Source organism: Paroedura picta, chromosome 5, assembly GCF_049243985.1.
Source record: "Paroedura picta isolate Pp20150507F chromosome 5, Ppicta_v3.0, whole genome shotgun sequence".
NCBI lineage: Eukaryota > Metazoa > Chordata > Lepidosauria > Squamata > Gekkonidae > Paroedura > Paroedura picta.
The window spans coordinates 56752793-56776187 of record NC_135373.1 but is presented as its reverse complement, the minus strand read 5'-3'; the positions used below and the strand labels follow the sequence as shown (position 1 = coordinate 56776187).

General features: G+C 41.5%; 1 protein-coding gene across 9 annotated transcripts in view; it reads left to right on the top strand.

Moving 5' to 3' along the window:
- ORC5 (origin recognition complex subunit 5) overlaps window positions 1-23395 on the top strand; it is a 101065-nt gene that overhangs the window by 15118 nt on the left and 62552 nt on the right. For all 9 annotated transcript variants that reach the window (XR_013231094.1, XR_013231095.1, XR_013231096.1 and 6 more), the window contains exons 8-13: window positions 3187-3235; window positions 4343-4433; window positions 8323-8372; window positions 8591-8703; window positions 12037-12081; window positions 13955-14065. Coding sequence is in view for 5 of the 9 variants with exons in the window: in XM_077338106.1 (XP_077194221.1) it covers window positions 3187-3235; window positions 4343-4433; window positions 8323-8372; window positions 8591-8703; window positions 12037-12081; window positions 13955-14065 (459 nt within the window). In the remaining 4 variants the exon portion in view is untranslated. The remainder of the gene's footprint in view (window positions 1-3186; window positions 3236-4342; window positions 4434-8322; window positions 8373-8590; window positions 8704-12036; window positions 12082-13954; window positions 14066-23395) is intronic.

The window sequence follows — 23395 nt, the reverse complement described above, 5'->3', positions numbered from 1 at the left end:
CTTTAGCATAGTCAATGAAGCAGAAGTAGACGTTCTTCTGGTACTCCCTAGCTTTCTCCATGATCCAGCGTATGTTGGCAATTTGATCTCTAGTTCCTCTGCCTCTTCGAAATCCTGCCTGTACTTCTGGAAGTTCTCGGTCCACATATTGCTGGAGCCTAGCTTGTAGGATTTTGAGCATAACTTTGCTAGCATGAGAAATTAGTGCGATGGTGCGGTAGTTTGAACATTCTTTGGCATTGCCCTTCTTTGGGATTGGAATGTAAACTGACCTTTTCCAATCCTGTGGCCATTGTTGAGTTTTCCAAATTTGCTGGCATATTGAGTGTAGCACTTTTACTGCATCGTCCTTTAAGATTTTGAATAGTTCAACTGGAATGCTGTCATTACCACTAGCTTTATTGTTGCTCAGACTTCCTAAGGCCCATTTGACTTCACATTCCAGGATGTCTGGCTCCAGGTCAGTAACTACCCCATTGTGGTCATCAGGGATGTTAAGCTCGCTCTTGTATAGTTCTTCTGTATAATTTTGCCACCTTTGTTTGATCTCTTCTGCTTCTGTGAGGTCCCTACCATTTTGGTCCCTTATCATACCCATCTTTGCATGAAACGTTCTCTTCATATCTCCAATTTTCTTGAAAAGATCTCTGGTCCTCCCCATTCTATTGTTTTCTTCTATTTGTTTGCACTGTTCATTTAAGAAGGCATTCTTATCTCTTCTAGCTTTTCTCTGGAATTCTGCATTCAATTGGGTGTATCTTTCTCTTTCTCCCTTGCCTTTCACTTCCCTTCTCTCCTTAGCTATTTGTAAAGCTTCCTCAGACAGCCATTTTGATTTCTTGCATTTCTTTTTCTTTGGGATGGTTTTAGTTGCTACCTCTTGTACAATGTTGCGAACCTCCGTCCATAGTTCTTCAGGCACTCTGCCTATCAGATCTAATTCCTTAAATCTATTTGTCACCTCCACTGTGTATTCGTCAGGGATATGATTTAGTTCATACCTGAGTGGCCTAGTGCTTTTCCCTACTTTCTTCAATTTAAGCCTAAATTTTGCAACAAGAAGCTCATGATCTGAACCACAATCAGCTCCTGGTCTTGTTTTTATTGACTGGATAGAACTTTTCCATCTTTGGCTGCAGAGCACATAGTCAATCTGATTTCTGTGTTGACCGTCTGGTGATGTCCATGTGTAGAGTCGTCTCTTGGGTTGCTGGAAAAGAGTGTTTGCTATGACCATTGTATTCTCTTGACAAAATTCTACCAGCCTGTGCCCTGCTTCATTTTGTACTCCAAGGCCAAACTTGCCTGTTATCCCGGTTATCTTTTGGCTTCCTACTTTAGCATTCCAATCCCCCATGATGATAAGCACATCATTTTTGGGCGTTGCTTCTAGAAGGTGTTGTAGGGCTTCATAGAACTGATCAACTTCATCCTCTTCAGCAGCAGTGGTTGGGGCGTAGACCTGGATCACTGTGATGTTGAATGGTTTGCCTTGGATTCGAACTGAGATCATTCTGTCATTTTGGGGATTGTATCCCAAGACTGCTTTTCCTACTCTCTTATTGATTATGAATGCTACTCCATTTCTTCTGCGAGATTCTTGTCCACAGTAGTATACCTGATGGTCATCTGAATTAAATTCACCCATTCCTGTCCATTTTAGTTCACTGATTCCTAAAATGTCGATGTTCAGTCTTCTCATTTCTTGTTTAACCACGTCCAGCTTGCCTTGATTCATGGATCTGACGTTCCAGGTTCCTATGGAATAAAAATCTTTACAGCATCGGACTGTCTTTTCGCCACCAGTTACTTCCACAACTGAGCGTCCTTTCGGCTTTGGCCCAGCCGCTTCATTCATTCTGGCGCTACTCGTACTAGCCGTCTGCTCATCCCCAGTAGCATATTGGACACCTTCCGACCTGAGGGGCTCATCTTCCAGCGTCATATCGTTATACCTATTGGAACTGTCCATAGAGTTTTCATGGCAAAGATACTGGAGTGGTTTGCCATTGCCTTCTCCAGTGGATCACCTTTTGTCAGAGCTCTCAGCTATGACCTGTCCGTCTTGGGTGGCCCTGCACGGCATAGCTCATAGCTTCACTGAGCTACGCAAGCCCCCTTGCCACAACAAGGCAGCGATCCTTGAAGGGGGATCCTTGAAGCAGTGACCTAGCCACTCCTAATCTTCCTAAGTTTACAGAATGTCTGTTTTTCTTTACTGGGTGGAACCTACCTACCTAACTATTCTTGTAGTTTTTCCTGTTTCTCTGTTCCTTCTGCAAATCCCGTCTGAGGCAATAGTTTGCCTCCACTTAACTCTTCTCCCCTCGCCCTCTAAGAGGCTCCACAGCCTCTCAATAGCTGATAATGCTCAGTATTGGCCTACTCCCTTTGGAGACAGGGATTTGCTGGGATGAATGGAGGGTGGAACTAGAAGTCATCTGTCACTAAGGGCCATCAACTTCATTTATGAAATGTATCAATATTTATTGTATATAGCAAAATGCCTTTACAAAATAAAAAATTAAATAAAAGTATAGTATTTATGACATGGTGCACCAGATCTTTCATCATCCATTCACAAAGGAGTTAACATTTTCAGTAAAGTGCCAACAATGAAGGGGTCTGCTGTGGGCGTGGATTTGTCCATGTAAGACAGACCTCTTCATTTGAAAGCAAGGTGGTAGCAGTTTGAGGTTGGTCTTTTTATCTTATTTCTCTGTCAGGAACATTGCCTGTCTTCTGCCTTTATGTCACTTTGTCAGCCAGAACAGCCAGTAGAGTGGATAGCAGCCAATGAGGAGACTAGGAGGGAGGGAGGAAGTAGTAAGTCTTCTCCTGCTGAGATCACAGCCTGAGCTGGAGAGGAATATTCAGATTCTGATAGTGTCCTTGAATTGGAGGCAAACACTGCTACCTGCCAAAACCTGTATAAGACTACGGATTATGTATTTTTGCCACCTGGTTTGCCTTCAGTTCTTGGCAGCCAGTTCTTCACATTCTGGTAGTGCTCTTGTGTATCAGTGTCATTGGCTGGTCTGTTCTGGCAGGGTCTGTGGTGGTTCCCTTACTAGGGCAGAAGCTGACTTCTTTTAGTAATAGTAATAGATTGAAGGTGGTGTTTCAGCAAACAAGAATCTGGGAAATTAAATTAGACCCCCTAATACCTCTTCTTTTGTCTCATAGGCTGTGCTCAATTTTCCTAAATATTGTGAACCGGTGATCCAAGGAGAAGGTGAGTGTTTTACATGTATGGCAACAAACGGTATCCTTCTTCTTAGACTCTGCAGAGCTGACTTGGGTCTAAATCACAGCACTTTGCTCATCAGCCTGGTGCAGATATAATTCTACCTAGCCATAGTTAGGTAGAACCTAGCCATAGTTAGGAAGCCTGAAGCTCCTCTCTTCTTCTCTCCCATAGGCTTGAAGGGCAGAGGTGTGGCTTCGGTAGAGCTTCGGCTTTGCATGCAAAAAGTTCTAGGTTTGATTCCCAGTGACTCCATTTGAAAGGATTAAGGTAGCAGGTGATGTGAAAGACCCCAACCTGAGACCTTTGATAGCTGCTGCTGCTTGTCAGAGCAGGCTATACTGCCTTTAGGGGACCAATGAGTTGACTTGATATAAGGTCGTTTCGTATGCATTCCAGTCTTCTTCTTTTTCACCTTTAGAGGTCACGGGTTCAGCCTTATGTCCAAACATGTAGTGTTTGGAGGGGCTGTAAAATGGAGTTATTTGGGATTCAGTGTGAGGCAGGATGAGGAGTGTCTTCTTGGGCTATTGCAAATCTAGCTATGGCTGTATAATGTAGATTTAGGCTGTGTTTTTTTTGTTAATGTTGTTACTAATACATAGTTGGCACCAGAACTGCAAGAAACTGGTGGGGTGGGGGTATGCAAGCCTGCAGAGAAGTCCAGATTCTGATCTGTGGTAAGTTGATTGGATTGGAAAGCATCAGCATTCAGCTGTCGAGGCAGGACAAGAATCCTGAGAGACTTGACTGAGAGAACTAGTTACAGATTGATACTGGGGTTTCAAGTATGCTGTATTTTTGCATTTGCAATGTAACAGATAACAGAACTATAGTTGGGCACACATTCAATTTCAGTACTTGAATCTCAAAAGAATACAGAGCTTCTTATTCTATTAATTGTTCCAAAGACCATACACAGCTGTTCAATCATTATTCATTTATTTATATTAACTGATTCTCCTTCTCTTCCTTCCAGTTCTTTCTTTTGCGGTGGGGCAGTTGGTGCCGCAAATATTGTAGAAACTCTATGGTGCACCCCCATCAGGCCTACAGACATATCTTTTTTTCTTAACCTTTTTTTGATTCCTGCAGCAAATGAACGAGACACACGCCGACTTTGGAAGAATATTGAATCCCACTTGAAGAAAGCAATGCAGACTGTTTATCTGCGAGAAATATCAAGGTGATTGTATTCCCTCTCCCTCGCTCTCTGCTTAAGAAAGTTGAATCTTAAGAGGCCTACATGAAAATGTTGAGTTGATAGTTTATTTATTGTATGGCACATGTGTAGTATAGCCAGGAGATCCTAGGATTGTCTGGCAGCCAGGTCAGAGACATTCGGAGGTGGTTTGCCATTGCCTGCCTCAGAGTTATGTACCTGGAGGTCTCTCATTCAAATACTAGTCAGGGCTGACTCTGCTTAGCTTCCATGATCCAGAGTATGAGTGGTAGACATTATTCTTTCCTGTCAAAAATCTCCTATCTCCTAAAAGCAGCTTAACTTTAGTTTATGCCATTAATGGGAAAAAATATGTGGGACTTTTGCCCATAAGCAAGACCTCAGGAAGAAGGTTTAGCTGTGATATATAATAAATGAAAACTCATCTAAAATTCAGCTGCAACAAACTACTCCCAGCCAAGGATTATCTAGTAAAAAAGGCATTATATTTTAAACAAATGTAAACCTTGCTCCCAAAGCCTAGTGTCCCCAAAGCCTAAACTAGTGTCCCCAGGTCAAAAGAAGCATAGTGTGATGAGGCCAGTGGGAAAGATGTATAGATCAGATGTGCTTTCCCCCCCCCCCCAATGTTCTGAAGAAAGGGCAGCAACAGACATCTGCAGATTGCATGGATTTGCTCAGATGTAGACCTTTACCTCCATTCCTGTAGACTTTCTGTCCGAGGGGTTACAGATAAGGATGTGCACAGGGGGGAAAAAAACTGGTGCTATTATGATTCGACCCAAATCGAATCACCCAAATCAGGGTTCGCTATAGGTATTTGAATATGGATGATTCAGGTTCAGCTAAATCGATTTGGCACCATTATAGCCTTTGACACCATTAAAGTCAATGGAAGTTTTTGTCTTTTTGTCTCTTCCATGGTTGGGGGGTTGTGAGGTAGAGGCACCAAATTTGCAGTGAAGCTGCTGGAGCCTCTCGTCAAAAGGACCCCAAAGTTTCAAAAAGATTGGACTGGGGGTCCAATTCTGTGGACATCCATAGCAGGTGCCCCCATCCATTGTTTCCTATGGGGAAAAATACTTGCAAATTCTTTTGGAGAGAGGCTTCACCAGCTATGCTGCAAATTTGATGCCTCTATTTCAACTCCCCATTTCCCCAGACCACGAAATAGATGAAAAGGCAAAATTTCCCATTGATTTTGATGGCACCATAGGCTATAATGGAGCTTCCGAATCACAATTTGGATACCGCTGATTCAGCAAGTTTAAAGTATAGGGATAGGCGATTTGGCTTAGATATGTCTGAAAAGTACCCGAATCAGCATAGATTCAGGTAATTTTTTGGCCTATCCAAACTATCCCATCTCTAATTTCAATTCTAGCAAAGCTGTAGCAACGCTTCTGGTTTCTAGGTAACTGGGACAAAGTGCAAACAGGCACTTTTGTAAAGAAGGGGGACAGCATGTGATCATGTTCAGTGGAGTACAAACAGGGGTGTCAATTTGAGCTTCATAAAAATGTGAACCTCTCCTTAGCTGAGCCAGTGTTTTTTGTGAGTATATGTGACTGTCAAGTATATGTGAAGCCATATCATGCAGAATGTGCTTGGTCTTCAGCTTTAATGTTAGGTCAAGGATCACCTGTCCCAATAGGAACTCATGAACCACTTGATGGGTTAGCCCAGCAGGTTCTTGAGGGTGATCTCTTTGATCCGGTAGGGCCTCCCCTCTCCACCAATGCAATAATCTTCTGGAAGAAGTCTATAGTCTGTCTGCTGAGCATTGTGGTTGTGTGGGCTGGTTTAATTTGTTTTTTCTTGTTGCCTGATGGTTACATGCAGTAGTATTATAAGTTCTAAATGTAGGAAAGAAAGGGAAGGAATTAGTTAATTTTTTAAAAAATGGGTTTTCAGTTTAGCAGAGTGCAGAAACCTATTAGTGTAATGTAGTGGTTGGAGTTAGGAATCTAGTGTTGTAATGATTAGAGTGGCAGATTAATATTTGGGAGACGTAATTTCATATCCCTGCTGTGCCATGGAAGCTTGCTGGGTGACCTTCAGCCACTTGCACGTTCTCAGCCTAACCTAACTCACATGGCTGTTTTGAGGATTAAGGAGAAGAGAATGAAGTAAGCTGCTTTGGGTCCCCATTAGGGAGAAAGGCAAGATGGAAATGAAGTAAGTCAATAAATAGTAAGAAGATAATTAAAAGAGCTATGGGCACAATACAGTCATGGTTAAGTCTTGTTTATTTCAGCAGGTAATTTAAGCACTTGAGCTGCACAGGAATCCATGCTGATTAATGTTTATTGTTAATGTTTCTCCAATTTATTTTGTATGTTTAAAGATTTGTTAGCTTTTTTGTTGCATGTAGTGTAAGCATTTTATTTTGTTTGAACAGTGAATTTTATTTGCTGTGTGCTTAAAGCTTTACCATTGAAATCAATGAGACTGGACTGGCTAAAAGACAGCTCATTGAATTCATATCTGTCTCTGTGTGTGTGGGTCAGAAACAAATGGTAAATGCTTTTCTAGACCATACCTGTTCTTACCATGGTGCCTGTGGGGGATAATCTCCCCCCTACCCCCCCCCCAAAAAAAACAATCATTCTTGTGCTTAGAAAAATAGCAGTGCTTTACAGTGACAGCTAGTACAAAGGTGCTTCAATCCTGTACAGAATTACCTCATTGTATCTACTGGGCTTAGGCTAGAGCAGAATTACTTTATTAGATGCAGATGACAGGATCATATTCGTTAATATTTTTTCACAGGATAGTGATGCTTTTGCTCCTTAAAAAATCTTCTAGGAGCTACCAGGCCTTTGACATGTTTTGGAATCATGTTGTGCAATATTTTCAGAATTTTGCTCTGTGGGTAAGATGGTTGTTATTACAGACCCTCTGTAAATAAATGTAGTTGATAATTCTGTGTTTCTCAGATATAATTGTTTTGAACAGCACAGTGCCTAACAACCGTTTCTGCTGGTGAGTCAGACAGTGGAATTTTTCCTAGCATCTTCCCTGCCTTCTTCCTTGTGGAGGCCTCTCCTAAAAGATACTCATATTTACTTGGGAGTCTCTCTGTCCTATTGTGGCTGCCTGACTTGTCAAGAATGGAATGGCATCCAGTGAAACTACATGGGCACTTAATGCCATCTTCTCATTTCATCCTTGTCCTGACAAGGTCTAAAGCCAGCAGGGGCTTACTTTGTTCCAGCAGGTTATTATAATTATATATTCTATTTTCAGTGTTCAAAGTCCTCTGAAGACTTTCAGTAATTCTTATGAAAAGCCTGTGTATTCTGTATCAATATAGTGTCTCAATATTACTGAATTTGGGAGGGAAGACTGATGTTGCCCCAGATTCAACCTGTTGCACCCAAAGGCAAGAAATATTGGAGAGTGGGAGAAATTAGGCCAACAAAATACTTTTGTAAAGCCATAGACCTTTTAATGATAGAATAGAATACACTGTCTAGAGCAGTTATATCCTACATTCTTGGTGCATGGGGGGGGGGGGGAGAACAGGCTTCTGAAGTTCTAGCCCTGCCAGTGTACCTTCTGATGGCATCTGGGTTTTAGCCCCTAAGTGACACAGAGTGTTGGATTGGATGGACTGTTGGCTTTTTAAATGTTCTGAATTCCAACAAACGCACTCTGGAAAACTACCTCCAGAATTTCTCCTTTCCCTATATCTAATAGATTATGAAGACCTGTAGAAGGAGAGAGAAATTTGATAACAAGGGAATGGTGTAGCTGGTAAAAATCTATTTTATAGAAGTGCTTTGTTATAGAACATATTCTGTTAAACAATGTGATTGCAATGTGCTTTTAATTCTGCAAAAGCATTCCACTTTTAAAATTCTTTCTGAATGGTTGCATTTTCTTTTAGTTCCCAGTGGGCACAATTACAAGCAGATGGAGAATCTGGACAGCTGAAAGGTATCTGCATGCACAGTAATTTCAATTATGGATGACAAAATGCCCATGCAATTTACATTAACTCTGTCATTAAGGAAACAACTGTAAATCTGCCAGTTTAAAGATTCTGAACAGGCAGAAAATAATGCTAGAAGTTCTCCCCCCCCCTTATTAATGGGAATCATTATTTGTAAGTCTGATCAGTTCAAACATATTTTTTGTCTATGAATTTTCTCTAGGACTTTCAGCCCATGCTCATGTAGAATTACCGTATTACTCCAAATTCATCCTAATAGCAGCATACCTTGCTTCTTACAACCCTGCCAGAACAGATAAAAGATTCTTCCTTAAGGTAATCATGTTTGTTCTTTGTGCATGCTCAATTCATTGTAATTATATTTTATCCTTATTCATGGTTGATGGGGCTGTTTTAGGTCTTTCGTAGGCTGATTTGTATTATTGTCTAAAACAGCCTTTCCCAACTTTTTTACTATTGAGAACCCCCTGAAACATTCATCAGGGTTCAAGAAACCTCAGAAGTGGTGCAATTGTGCAGAATAGCCTACCCGGGGCCCCTCCCCTCCAGGCCCATTATTGGCCGTTTTGAGGGTGGGTAGGTTGACATTACCATATATGGTCATCACCCAATATATGTTCAACAAATCTTATCTTAAAAAATATTAAAAATTAATTTAACTCCCACCCATCTGGGAAACCCTTTCAGGGCTCTCAAAAAAACCCAGGATTTCATGAAACCCTAGTTGAGAAAACCCCAGGGTTGAGAAACCCTGATCTAAAAGGTGCAAATCTCAGACATCTGGTTTAGGGTGTACAAGGCATCTTTGGGCTTCAGTATTTCAAACACTGGCCCAGTGCTGCCTATCAAGTTGCTTCTTTACACAGAGGAAACTTTCTAAAGCACTTTCTTATGTCAGACTTTGAAAGCTGGAATGTCCAAGTTAAAATCCCAGTGTGCATACTTGAAAACAGCTTTTTGGTTCCTAGCCCTTATATGTTTTTACTTGTGAGTACGCTTTTGGTTAAGGTCTGCAATTTCATCCTCACCAGTTCCAGGCCAGATCTTTTAGCAAAAGCGGTGGTGGGTGGAGACATCTTGATTAATCAGGAATTAATAATTAGGAATTAATCAGAATTGAAAAACTTGATTAATCTCCACATAGCAGGCCTATTAAATGTATCTACTTTTAATGACGCACAGCTCAGGGGTACAAGGATAAGATCATTAAAATGTCACAATATGGATTTCAGCACAATATAACGGAGATGGTTCTAGGTACATTATTCTATTTAGTTTTTTCTGTATCTGTAAGGTAGTGATTCCTAATGTGCCCCCCCCCATGAGAGCCGTTGTGCTCACTGATGTTTTTCTCCTATGCCTGCTTGCTTTGTCCACAAACACCTCTTTAGCAGTGCAGGAACCCCCTTGGCTTTCCTAGGCTTCCTTGGAGTAGGAGGCATCATTCAGAAACAGCCTTCATCATAGGATGTGTTCTTTTGTAATTGCCTACCCATAGCAGCCATTTTGTGATTAGTCCCACCTCCCGTCGCAATGATTTTATGGTGGCCCCCATGACCCTTTCTCATACTTTCAGTAGTGCTCAGTCACTCAACAAAGTTAGGGACATGAGATGTAGAGGTAATGCTATCATATTTGGCATCAGTTGACTCTCTATTATAATGAACTTTGAGACCTATTCTATTTTTCCCATGTTGACTCCATCTGTGTTTCCCATATTTGTAATGGTGGATAGGCCATTTATTTTACTAATCTAAGTAATTTTACTGGAGAGACACTTCATTCTTACAGTTTAAAAGGACAATTTTACAGCTGTAAATGACCCTCAGATCCCACACCGATTTTTCCGCATAAGCTACTGATCTGAGTGTCCCTCCTCACTGAGAAGAGGAAGCCCACACTGGATTTAACTGGAGCTCCTTCTGGACTTGTCTCCAGTAAGTGCCAGTATCCTTACCCCAGTGGCTGGCAGTGTGCTGTGCACATGTGCTGTATTGCTGCACTCAGATGGTCACAGAGGGATGGTGGCAGGCAGGCAGGCATGTATGTGGAGTGTTGCCACCATTCTGAAGCACCACTGCTGTCTCCCTTATGTAGAGCACAACCTATCTCCCTCCTCTCTTTTGTCAGCATCTTCACAGGCAGATGTGTTCTGTTCAGCATTTCTGCCCAGAAAGGTTGCTTATCCCTGCTCTTTTCTTTTCTGATCTTCTTTAAATGGATTGGTTTTTCTTTGTTCAGGCCTGCACCATTCAAAAATGACAGTTTTACCATAACTATAACTTTGTGTTTTGAAAGTTATGCACGCTAAACTGTCTGGCATTTTATCTTCATTTTTCAGATGTCAGGCTGTCACTTCCAACGTTATTTGATGAAAGAGGTTTTAGCACTGCCAGAGTCAGTCATTTATATGTATTTATTATATAAATGCCCAGCAAGGTAACAATTTGATGGAGCGCAAACCAGTACTTATCAAAATGAGAAGAAACTCCCCAGCTGGGCTGTGGACTGGTATTGGCTATTGCTTGGCAACACTTTGGAATAATTGGCCTTGCCTCTCTGTCATCTGTTGATGTCTTGCCTAGGTGCCCAGATTGGTCCTCCATGGTATTTTAATGCTTGAACAAATATTCAATGAACAACAGTTCCCCTCTTTGAAGCAGGCTTTAAGTAGGAATACTCATCTATAGAAACACCCCCCCATAGAAAGGTATCTAAGTTTGGAGACTTAAAGGCAGTGAATAATCTGGAGACTGCTATGACCTAGATGCTGCTGAATTGTTACTTATGTTTTTACTATCTTATTTGTCGTGTTGGTTTTAATTCATTGTTAATTTTAATGGTATTATGTGAACTGCCCTAAGCCGTAATCGGAAGGTGGTATAGAAATTTAATAAATAATAATAATAATCCAGATAAAAGAGCTGTTCTGGAGTGAGTTCTGATTGCTTGCAACTGCAGCTCTTTGGAAGAACTCTATGCAACATTTCCAACCTCCCCCAGTTTACATATTTCCCCAAAAAGGCAGATTGCATTTCCCCATGGCTGTTTCAAGTCAGAAAAATGGTAGTGCAGGAAGGGTTAGGGGGGGTTTCAGCACCCTCTCATCACATGCCATGGTGCTGATACCAAGGCAGAGAACTTCAGAATTCATTTTTATCTCTTGTGACTTGGCCCTTAGTTTCAGAAGGCATGGTTGGGTTGCCAAAGGCTTCATGGTAAAGGTAGTTTGAGAGAAATTTTAAGTGGGTGGAGAAATGTAATCATGCTAAAATGGTGTAGTAGTTAAGAGTCTTGGACTAGGATCTGGGGACCCAGTATTATATTTCTACTATTCCATGGAAGCTTGCTTAAGCCAGTAACATTCTGGCAGCCTGACCTATCTCATGGGGTTGTTGTTAGGGGAAAATGGAGGTTAGGAGAACATGGAAGCTGCTCCATTGGGGAGAAACATAACATATAAATGACGTAAATAATAATAATATTTTGATGGTTTTATATCTATGAGCTCCAGGCATTACAGACAGAAGGGGAGGAAAGCTTTACCTTATACTGCAGATACATGAGATACTAGGTCGGTTTTCTCTCTCTCAGTTGTGCATCACTGTTACTATTCCACAACTGATTGCTGCTTCTTTTCATTCACAGCATCATGGAACTGCTAAGAAGAAAAATCAGAAGAAACATGAAAAGGTATTTGGCTCGCTATTCCTGAAATATATGTTAATTCTCTTAGACTTGGTCCCCCTGAACAGCATAGTATCAAGAAAATATAGCCAGGATCCAAGCTTGTGAAATGCATGGGTGTGGGACATGTGTATGTTTTGTAGGTTTTGCACAAGGAGTTCCTACCATTAAAGAAGCAACTTGTCAGTATGGAAAACTGCTGTTTGGTAATCTTCTGAGCAAAATTCTGGCTATGCCATCAGTTCCTTCCCATACATCCAATATTCTAGTGCAGGGGTAGTCAAACTGTGGCCCTCCAGACTACAATTCCCATGAGCCCCTGCCAGCGAATGCTTTAGGATGCTTTGGGCTGAACCTGCGTTGAGCAGGGGGTTGGACTAGATGGCCTGTGTGGCCCCTTCCAACTCTATGTTTCTATGACTCTATGACATCTGGAGGGCCACAGTTTGACTACCCCTGTTCTAGTGGGCAGGTGCTGGACATCTGTGTTCTATATGCCTAACCCCCCTTGCTGATGGAAGGATTGAAAATGTGTAATATAAGAAAATATGTGCATATCTGAGTTTGGGTTTTTTTGCTGGGGGGGTGTTTATGCTGGTTGTTGAATTTCTCTGCCACAAAATTCAAGATGTGTTTCTAGTTTTATTGCCTAAAATTGTGATAAATCTTTTTTTTTACTTTTAAAATTAAAGGCTGAGATATCATATGGATCACAAGCAGAGTAGAAATGCAGAGTTTATTGAGACAGAACTCTTTTAAAAATGATTTCAAAAATGCATTCCTTTCTGAAATCATCTTTTGAATCTTCAGTGTATAGCCAGAAACAAATTAGTCAGTGCATACTGCAAAAAAAGGAACACTGAAATGAAATATTGGCTCACGTGAGAAACTAATAATCCCATATATACAATCTGGTACTCAAATTCAATTCCCATAAGTAAGAGTGGGTGGTTGTTACCCCTCCATGCAGGTAACCAAATCCAAGCAGTGAAATGGGCCAGTTCTACATCTGTAGATCTATAGGATTTTGCAATTCTGGGAGAAAACCCAGGTTTGCCAAAAACAATACTCTCCCAAATGAATAGTGATGTCTATGTATCTACAGACCCCACAAAACAAAACCATCAAAATTTGGGGAGCAATTTGGCATTGCTATGGCATGGGGAAACTGTCTATAGAAAAGGTAATGAAGAGTAACCAGTGGCAGTGCCATGAAGAAGGTTGGGGGCATGGTGACCCATCGTTGGGGGGAGGTGAGCCAGAACTAGCGGTGGAGGCATGGAACCTATAGCCAGTGAGATACGGAGGCAAGAAGGAAGAAAATAGGGTTTCCACTTTCCAATGAGTTCCTGTGTGTTTCCTTCTTGTGAAATCTTAGTAGCAGAATGACTACACAAACTTCAAGTTACAGGAGTGTGTGCTTCTGTCTCTAGGAAGTGGTATCCTGCTTCTGAACTATATGTTGATGAAAGGGTGCTCCTTTTCTGGCTACCTCTGTCTATTATGATGCTGCTGTTGGAAGCAGTTTTGTTACAGTTACTTCTCCTGAGTGGTGCGTCATCATCAAAGTTGAAGGAAGAAAACAATGAAAGAATCTTGGGCTCTCTTAACATGGGATTTAATTACTCTTGACCCACTTGATATTGGAAAAGCAGGAAATGAATGAGTATGAATGTAAATGACTTCTCTGTCCTTTTGGGATATGTCAGAAAATTTTGAACAACTCCATCTTTGAACTACTGTTACGGACTAAAAGATAGATTAAAGGAAGGAACAATCTGTTGAACAACAGAAATGGAAATGTTCTTTGTGCAGATTGTGTTTCACATAAAATAATAGGAGCTTTTGAAAATGACATAAATATATTGCGTTTTTACAGACCAGCAGTCACCTTCTTGGGCCAAAGGCATTTCCCCTGGACAGGTTGCTAGCAATATTACACAGCATTATCGACTACAGAGTTGCTCCAACTGCAAATATATTTTCCCAGGTGAGTTAAATTCTTTTTGCTATTTAGACTCTTGACATAAATTTCAAACATCTGTGTTGCTGAACTTTCTCTATAAAAGAATTGCAAGTTTGTATTGTTCTTATATTTTGTGTTTTGTGCATTAATTAACCATTTGCAAAGTTCATTCAGTATGTAAAGAAAAATTGAATCTGTGTCCTCAGTTTGATTGCCAAGGGTTCATCTAAATTGTGTGTGTCCCCCGCCCTCAGTCATTTGACACCTGGTCTTGAGTTCCAAGTGGGAAGTATGTGTGTGATGAAGTCCTGCCCACTTCCTGAAAGCTACCAATCCACCTTTTGTGACCCTATTTGAAATGTTTGCTGAGGCAGTGGAAGGGGGATTGGAGGCAAAAGCAGCTAAACAACAACGTTGTGGTTTCTCTTGTCCCACATAGAGACTGCACACGCAGGCCAGCTGTGGAAATGTTTCTCAAGATTCCAGCTCTTTCTAAGGTTATTGGATTGCTCCACCACCTTTCTGATATGTGCCAGAGTTTTGTTTCCAAACCAGCATGTTGGAGGCATGTAGAGCCCTCCTCTCTGAGTCCTGTCTTTGATACTGTGAAGATAGAGCCTTCTCTGACTAGCTGTTGAATTTACTTTAAGAAAAAAAATTGATGAGAACTTTTCTCTCTCACTGGGAAAGGCTTTGTTTAATTAACATGGGGCGTGTGGGACGAAAATGGCCCAGTCTTACAATCATGAATATTGTTTCACTTATTTGGGCGAGTTCCATATCATTGGGGCCTGCGTCATAAGCTGTCAATTCACCCCAAAGCCCAATTGCCTTTTGCTGTGTCTAGTAGTCCTCATAAAATGGAGAATGCCAGAGTTGGCTGGACACAAAACTTCTAGGATCCAATGATTTTGGATCTAAGCAAATCATGTTCAGTTCCAGGGCTTTTGTCAGCCTGGTCAGTTATTCTGTATAGAGATACAGATCATCCATTGCAAATACCCCAGCTTCTGGGCATGGGTTCAGTGGTGCACCTGAAGCAATAGTTGTCAAGCACAGCTTTTGGTGAGTGCACTGGAAGCACATGGTTCTGCTGGGAATGGCTTCTGCTTGAGTGAGGTGAGTCTAGTAGAAAACAAGTCTCAAGCTAGCGATGACAAGGAAGCAGTTTATTTTCAGAAACAGTGTCAAAACAAGTTCCTAGGTATTGACTCACTTTCGTAGTCTTCTTCAGTGACACTGTGCCAGTGTGGTTAAAAAACAAATCCCAAAAGTTTTTTTCAAAACAATATCCATATAAAGGAAAGTGACCTGATAGTACAGATTCACTCCTATATTTTCAGTTTCTCTTTATGTAGTCTACTTGTATAAATTTTCACTAGTGTGTATTCCTTTCCACAGAAACATATTATAGCTAAAATTGGCAGGGCTGTTCCCATGTCCCAGGAGCAACATTTTGTGGATCATTTTTGGCTACCAGAGGGATTGGTGAAAATCCTGAGGAGATAATAAGTGAGATCCCACCTATATAGCCATTCATTATTCCCTCTTCCTGCTGTTTTTTAAACCCTTAGATCAGTTTAGAAATTCTGATTCTCTGCTGTCTGGTCCCCACTGATTTCAGGAATTGACTAGATAATCAGCAAATGTCTTAATTTGCTAAATAGAAAACTTCCTTGGCCTTCTGAGCTAGAGATGAATTTTTCATAGATGAGTAACTTTAGCCTCCCAATTGTTCTTTACAAAAGCTCTGCTACTTAATACCTGTGCTTGGCTGCTTTGTGCATCTTGTATTTTAAAACAGAATTCCGTCCTAATATTTATTGAGTTTTCACTAGGTGGCAGCATAACCATAGTGAATGAAAATAGATTTCCGGGGATCAGTATTCCATGGTTACAACAGAATTTGACTTAAACATTAAAAAGAATACACACACCTAACCATACTGATGGCTACTTCCCATGCTATATTCAGTTGCTATGTGCATAAGCATTATAGAGAGCTGCCATAGTTGAAATAAGATGGTTTATCTGTATATATGCCAATTAATCTTGCACAGAGATCTTTCCTAGCCATGCCATTTTGAGGTCTTTTTTCAAGAACTGAACCTGGGCCCTTCTGCATTGAATACTTAAACTTAGGCAAGTCTGACTTTATGGGTCAGGTTTTAGGGCTTCAGGGTTTGGAAGCAACCTGCAATAACCACCTAGGAATACTCCTAAAAAGTGGAGGCTTGGCTGAAAGGAAGTAGGGGACACCATGAGATCCTGGAGCACTTTCTCACACTGTCAGGGCCTGAAGAGATTACAGGCATCGGGAACTGTAAAAAAGGCAGTGACCCTTTTATTATTATTATTATTATTATTATTATTATTATTATTATTATTATTATTATTATTCGATTTATTGCCCGCCACTCCCTTGCGGCTCGTGGCGGGTTACAACATTCTAAAACCCCATAAAATCCATTAAAATCCAGTTAAAACAACTACAGTACAGCAATTATTAGTTAGCAAGCTAACCCGGCAAGATTGGCTAATCCACTACCCTTTTCCCCTACTAGCAGGTGGAGAGGGGGTATTGGTGGTACCCATCTCTAATCCCAATCCCGAGTCCCGGGGGGGGCATAGATGTTAGCCTTGGCCTCAACCGTAAACCTGGCGGAAGAGCTCCGTCTTGCAGGCCCTGCGGAACGATGAAAGATCCCGCAGGGCCCGCAGCTCTCCTGGGAGCTCATTCCACCAGGCAGGGGCCAGGACCGAAAAGGCCCTGGCCCTGGTCGAGGCCAGGCGTGCTTCCCTCGGGCCAGGAACGACCAACAGATTTTCTCCCGCAGAGCGTAAGGCTCTGTGGGGGGCATAGGGCGATAGGCAGTCCCTCAGGTATGTGGGTCCCAACTCGCGTATAGCCTTAAAGGTTAAAACCAGAACCTTGAACCGGATCCGGGCAGCAATTGACAACCAGTGCAGCTGCCTCAGCACCGGCTGGATGTGGGCCCTCCACGGTGTACCAGTTAGGACCCTAGCAGCTGCATTTTGCACTAGCTGAAGTAATAGATGTTAGTTCTATGCTACTGACCAATCTACCTAAGCTCTGGTGCCAGGGGTGTGGTCAAACAGTGAGCTACAACCGCACTCATACTTCATTGTTTTTGTCTACAATGCCATCAAAACAGAAGACTGCTCTATCTTTTGCCTGCCTCTTGTTGAGCTCTTTCTATAATCTCACTTTCCTCTTCAGGATCAATATTATTTTAGATTCTATTCTGTGATGGTAATGGCTGTGGAGAAGATTTACTTGTCTGCATATGTCATTCATCAGTGTGATTAAGAACAGTGAGAGGTTTGTTGCCTCTCCTGTTTCTGGATAAAGTAACAAATATCTCAGAGGTGCACAGTGAAGCAGTTAGCTTAGCATCTGATTTGATTACTAGGTACCCTACAGAGGTTTAGAATGTTTCTGAGCTGTCTACTGACAAGGTTTCTACAGGTACTTTTCAGTTGGTATAACCCAAGGATGCAGTCAGAATGTTTGGAGCTTGGATACCCAGCATTAGCCTGCAGGATCCATGCTCTACCTGGCTAGTAGAATCTGCCAGAATGGACTATTTCAGTGGGTGCTGAACATTACCAATGCCTCATTAGTGGAGGGATCAGAAACTAACCCTTGGCCCCAAAGAAGATGGTAAAAGATTTAAAAAAAACACTTGATTAAATGTGAAGGATCTAATGCATCAGACAATGGCCAATTTACCTTTTTAAAAGCAGGATATTGCAGAAAACATGGCATTCCCAAGTTTTGATTAGTTTTTTTGGTTGTTGTTGTTGTTTTTTTTTTTTACAATTTGGCATTTTTATTGTTGCTTTCCTGAGGAAAGCTGGCTGCTGTTACATGTCCTCTGTATCATCCAGGTTGGACCATAGTAACATGCTCTTGTGTGGGGGGGGGGCAGTCTTTGAAGATGGTCTGGAAACCTTTATTGGTTCAGAACATGCCAGCAAGAATAGTAACTGGGGCTTGTGGCAATAAACATGAGACAGCACTTTTATACTACATTCGCTTCCAGTTTGTTTCCTGGCCCATCACAAAGTGTTAATTTTAATATTTAAAGCTGTAAATGGTTAGGTCCGTAGGAACTTGGAAGACTCCCTCCCTTCACCTATATTGTGATCTGTCCAAAAATCCAATGAGGATGTGCTGCTGTGGAAACCTATTTGTCCAAGGTATAGCTGGTTGCCTCTTCATTCTCTCACTTCCTTCCCCAGGAAATGGGTTTCTCTTCCCATCAGAAATGGCTTTCCGATGTTGGCTTTAATGCTGATTCTTTCAGAAGGCCTTCATGTTAATAAAACTTTTATCCTGGTTTTTGTTTTTTTAAAATAGTGAGCTTTGATTTCTGGATGTTTATGCCACTTCCTGTTGATTTGTATGATGGTACTGGGCTTGAATATTGTTGAAATCAGTATTACCATGCTGTATCAGAATATTCAGTAGATGGCAGTCTTGTCAAGGAATGCTCAGTTCCTGTTGCATTTTAGGAATATTCTGCAATTATTTTAAAAAGATCAAAATGCTTTAAAATGTTGTTAAAAATAAAAGAAAACACCCATCAGGAGCATCAAATAAACTTCATTGTCCTATGTTTAGAAGAGGAAGAAGAAGAGTTGGTTCTTATATGCCGCTTTTCTCTACCCGAAGAAGGCTCAAAACGGCTTACAGTTGCCTTTCCTTTCCCCTCCCCAATACAGACACCCTGTGAGGTGGGTGAGGCTGAGAAAGCCCTGATATTACTGCTCAGTCAGAACAGCTTTATCAGTGCCGTGGCGAGACCAGGGTCACCCAGCTGGCTGCATGTGGGAGAGTACAGAATAGAACCCGGCATGCCAGACTAGAATTCCGCACTCCTAACCACTACACCAAACTTGCCCCTTACATCATCATGAGAGATCACACATGAGGCTGTGGGGAGGGTGGGCATTTCCAGGTAGATGTGGTGTGTATGTATGTGAATATTGCTCATTGCATGGGTCTTCCAACTGAGTTGCCCTGCAGACATGAAGGACGGCAGGCAGTACTTGGATGACAGAGACCTATATGAATACTCATGAAGTTGCCTTATACTGAAACAGACCATCAGGTCTCTAAGATCAGTGTTCCATACTCAGACTAGCAGCAGGATCTCTTAACTGGAGGTGCCAGGGATTGGACCTTGAACCTCCTGCAGAGGCTCTTCCACCGCTCACAGCTTCTCCTTACAACCCTACCCATAAAGTCACACCATAATATGGCTGTTTGGGCTAGCACGTTAGGGAAACAGTTTCTTGGTGAATGGACTGGAAGAGATGGCGGATGACTGAGTGGTGTAATTTTTTGTGAGATAAGGAAAAAGAAAATAGATTGCGTTGTCTCCAGTCAGCCCAATCATTTAGAGCCAAGTGATCTTCAGTTACCCAAATGTATGGGAAAATCTGTGTCCCTTGGAGAAAGGACGAGAGAAAAATCAGATGAAATGACAGTGAACCCAGTAGAGTAGCGATCCCCAACCTGTGGGCCGCGGACCACATGTGGTCCTTCAACTAATTGGAGGTGGGCCCCGAAGGACGCCTTCTCTCCCCCACCGGCCCTTTACTTCATCCCCCCCGGCCCTTTACAACACACTTCGGGTGTCATTGTCTCCCATCACTCCTAGATGGGACTATCTCATTGCAGAGAAACAAGCTCAGGGTTCCCATTGATTTGTCATTGTCATGAGTTAAAATTTCTATGAAAATAAAATGTTCCTTATGTCCATTGTTGTGGCGTGTCTGTATCTTATTTTGAAGGGATGTTTAAATATTACCATAGTGATCAGAGAGCATTAGGGCAGTGGTTGAGAGTAGAGGAGTAAACTACCCCCCCACCGGGCCTCAGTAAAAGGCGTTGAGTGGTCCCCGGTGATAAAAAGGTTGGGGACCACTGCAGTAGAGGAAGATAGGAAAAGAGCTGGCAAAATGAAAAGGCACCTTCTGAGTCAAATATGTGTCTCATTTTTGGAAGAAGGGGTGTAAAATAAAAGGAAGGTGCAAGGTGATCAAACGTCTTCCACATGCACTCCCCCCCCCCATATACTATAACATTTTGTTTTGCCGTAGGGGCAGGTTCATGTCTGCCTTGCCTGAGCATGACTCAGTTCTTTTCTGCCAGTCTTTCCCTGTTACATTTATTTACTGCGGAACAAAAGCAAATAAGAGCTAGTGAAGTGTGGAGATACAAGATCATATCATGTGTTTTTGGGAGTCATTGCAGAAGTACAAATAAGGATTGTATTTAAAGCTCCTCTACATTCTCAAGAAAACAGGCTCCATGTTAGGGTAGAAGTTTGTTAAATTCCAACTAAAGAATGATAATCACAGGGAAAGGGTGAAAGTAAATGCCAGGAGATATCCTTGATAATCTTTTGATTCTCTAATGTCTCTGCTGCAGTTCTTTCCTGGCAGAAACTTGGTTCATTAAGCTTTTATTTTTCTTCTTAAAATGAACTTATTTTATAGTAGATAATAAGTAGACTGGTGCAATTTCAGTTCATTGTTAATTTTGAGCTCTTGTTGACATTTAAAAAAAAGTTTGAGCTATAATTTCTCTAGACGCATCATTTGCCATTAGTTTTCTCGAGGCCTCAGTAAAAAGACATTTTTATAGAGAGTAAAACATTAATTTTATCTATTTAAATATGAGTCAGGCTTTACTATGATTACGAAAATGCATTTCACAGATCCTTTGGAATTAAATCAATGTGAATATGAATGTAATTTAATGTTTCCTGTTTGCTTTTTTTAAATTGCCCTCTTTAAGTGTTTCATCTTTTTAAAATCCTCTCCTTTAAACGCTAATAATGTTTCAGGGAAATTAATTAGCCTTCCTCATGAATCACTCAATATGACCATACTACCTGGTTTATGCTGCTACAAGTAAACATCCCATGTTCAGATTTTTCTAATAATTAGTGTGTATTGGGCCCTGACCTGAATGACCCAGGCTAGCCTCATCTTAGATATCAGAAGGAAAGTCAGCCTTAGTTAAGATGTGTATGGGAGACCACCAAGGAATTCCTGGGTTACTATTGCAGAGGAAGTCATTGACCTCTGTAATTAAGTACCCTACAGTAGCGATCCCCAACCTGTGGGCCTCGGACCACATGTGGTCCTTCGACTAATTGGAGGTGGGCCCCGAAGGACTCCCCCTCCCCCCGGCCCTTCATCCCCCCCCCCTTTACAACACACTTCGGGTGTCATTGAGTTAAAATTTCCATGAAAATAAAATGTTCCTTATGTTCATTGTTGTGGCGTGTCGGTATCTTATTTTGAAGGGATGTTTAAACATTACCATAGTGATCAAAGAGTGTTAGGGCAGTGGTTGAGAGTAGAGGAGTAAACTACCCCCCCCACCACCAGGCCTCAGTAAAAGGCGTTGAGTGGTCCCCGGTGAGTGGTCCCCAGCGTTGAGTGGTCCCCGGTGATAAAAAGGTCGGGGACCACTGCCCTACAGGGTTACCATAAGTCAGCTGCAACTTGAGGGCACTTTACACACACTGTGTGTATTGGGCTTTGGCAATATCAGCTTTTTGCTTTCTCAGTGGCCTGGAAATATCTTAATAAGACAGCCTTTATCAACTATTTTACTATTGAGAAACTCCTGAAACATTCTACAGGCTTCAAGGAACTCCCGCAGTGGCACGGTCGTGCAGAATATGGTTGGGAAGCATAGCCTTGTACATGCCCACCTGGGGCCCCTCCCTTTCCCACCCCTTCCAGGCCCATCATTGGCCATCTTGGGACTGGGTCGATGGGTTATATTGGATCATATCACCCATACATACACTAAATTAATTCCTATCCATTTGGGTAATCCTTCTAGGGCAGTCACAAAACCCTGGTTAAGAAAGCCTGAGTTAAGAGGTAGATTTTAAAAGGGAAGTGTACATGTTTTTTCTGGTAATCAAAGTGCTCTGTATCAGATTTAGGAGCTCTACTCTGTGATGACATAAAAGTCAACTGACTTTTACTGCATGTATTTATTTCAGTTATTTTGTGCCTCTTTTTCTTAAACAAAATATACAAATAGACCTAGTATCAGGCCCCAAACTGATGTTACATCAGGTGTGAGGTCAGAGTTTCCCTAGTTTGACTGATGTTTAAGCAGCCAAACATGTTTTGGGGAAACTGAAGCTCTGAAGCACACTGGGCCCCAACTTGCTTTAAGACTGCAGTAGTTCACTAGGGAGTGCCTACATGCAGTTATTCTGATTCCACATCCCAGATATAATAGTTTGGGCCTGAGATTCTCCTAGAAATCAGTGTGACTATGTGAGAGGACCTCATATTGTTTGTTCTAGAGAGTAATGGCCTTTGTAATATGGGGATTGTGTAGCCACTGCCCAGGGGTTCGTTAGCTGATAAGTTGACATGGGAAAGGAAACTTGAATGTAAACAGTTTTTATAAACCACTTCTGTAAGAGATTCGTAGACCAGTAAGGGCATACTTATTCAGTGTGAGTTACCTAGGACTTTTATCTTTTAGATTTTGTGTTTGTGTTCTCTGGAAACTGTCTACTCTTTTTTCTCTCTGAACTTACATCACTTTTGCCTGGATTCCTTACAATAATGAGCAGGGAGCTTGTGCCTCAAAATGGAAAGGCGAATGCACTTTGAATAACTGTTAAATAATTCCTTTGGGGTTTCTGTTTCATTGGGTTCATTTTCTTTGAGGAGATAAGGAGATCAGGAAATGGAAATCAAGCGCTAAATCACTACTGCATTTTGGGGATATTCTTGATTTTATTATGTGTGCTGTTTATTAGTATTCAGCAAGTGGAGCTCTCTGCATTTGTCTTTCCAACCCATGCGTCCTTTGCTCTATGGTACTGGTTGAGCTTATGATATGACTAAAGTTTATACACCATATAATGACATTTGTTATTTAAGCAATGTTGAAAACATAATAAATAGTTTTGGCATGTTTATGTTTAGAAAAACATCACCTGGGATATTATTAACATGATTAACTCAGTACGGTGGACCTCAGTATAAAAATGCATTTCTCTTTTCAAATTTCCTTCTCTTTTCATTGTTACCTTGAAGTAGTTTTGGGAGAACCATAAACTTTCCCCCTTCATGTCATGAGATTTCCTCATGCAGTCAACCTTATGAGAGAGAGTAGAAGAGAGCTTTTCTTCAAGGGTAGCTGGGGTTGAGCCAAGGACACCTGTGTTCAAGTACAACACTGCTAACATCAATGCACAGCTTGGTTCATGTTTTGGAGAGTGTGAACTTGATTCTTTGTTCATCCATTAGCTCCCTATTTCTCATATAACCACC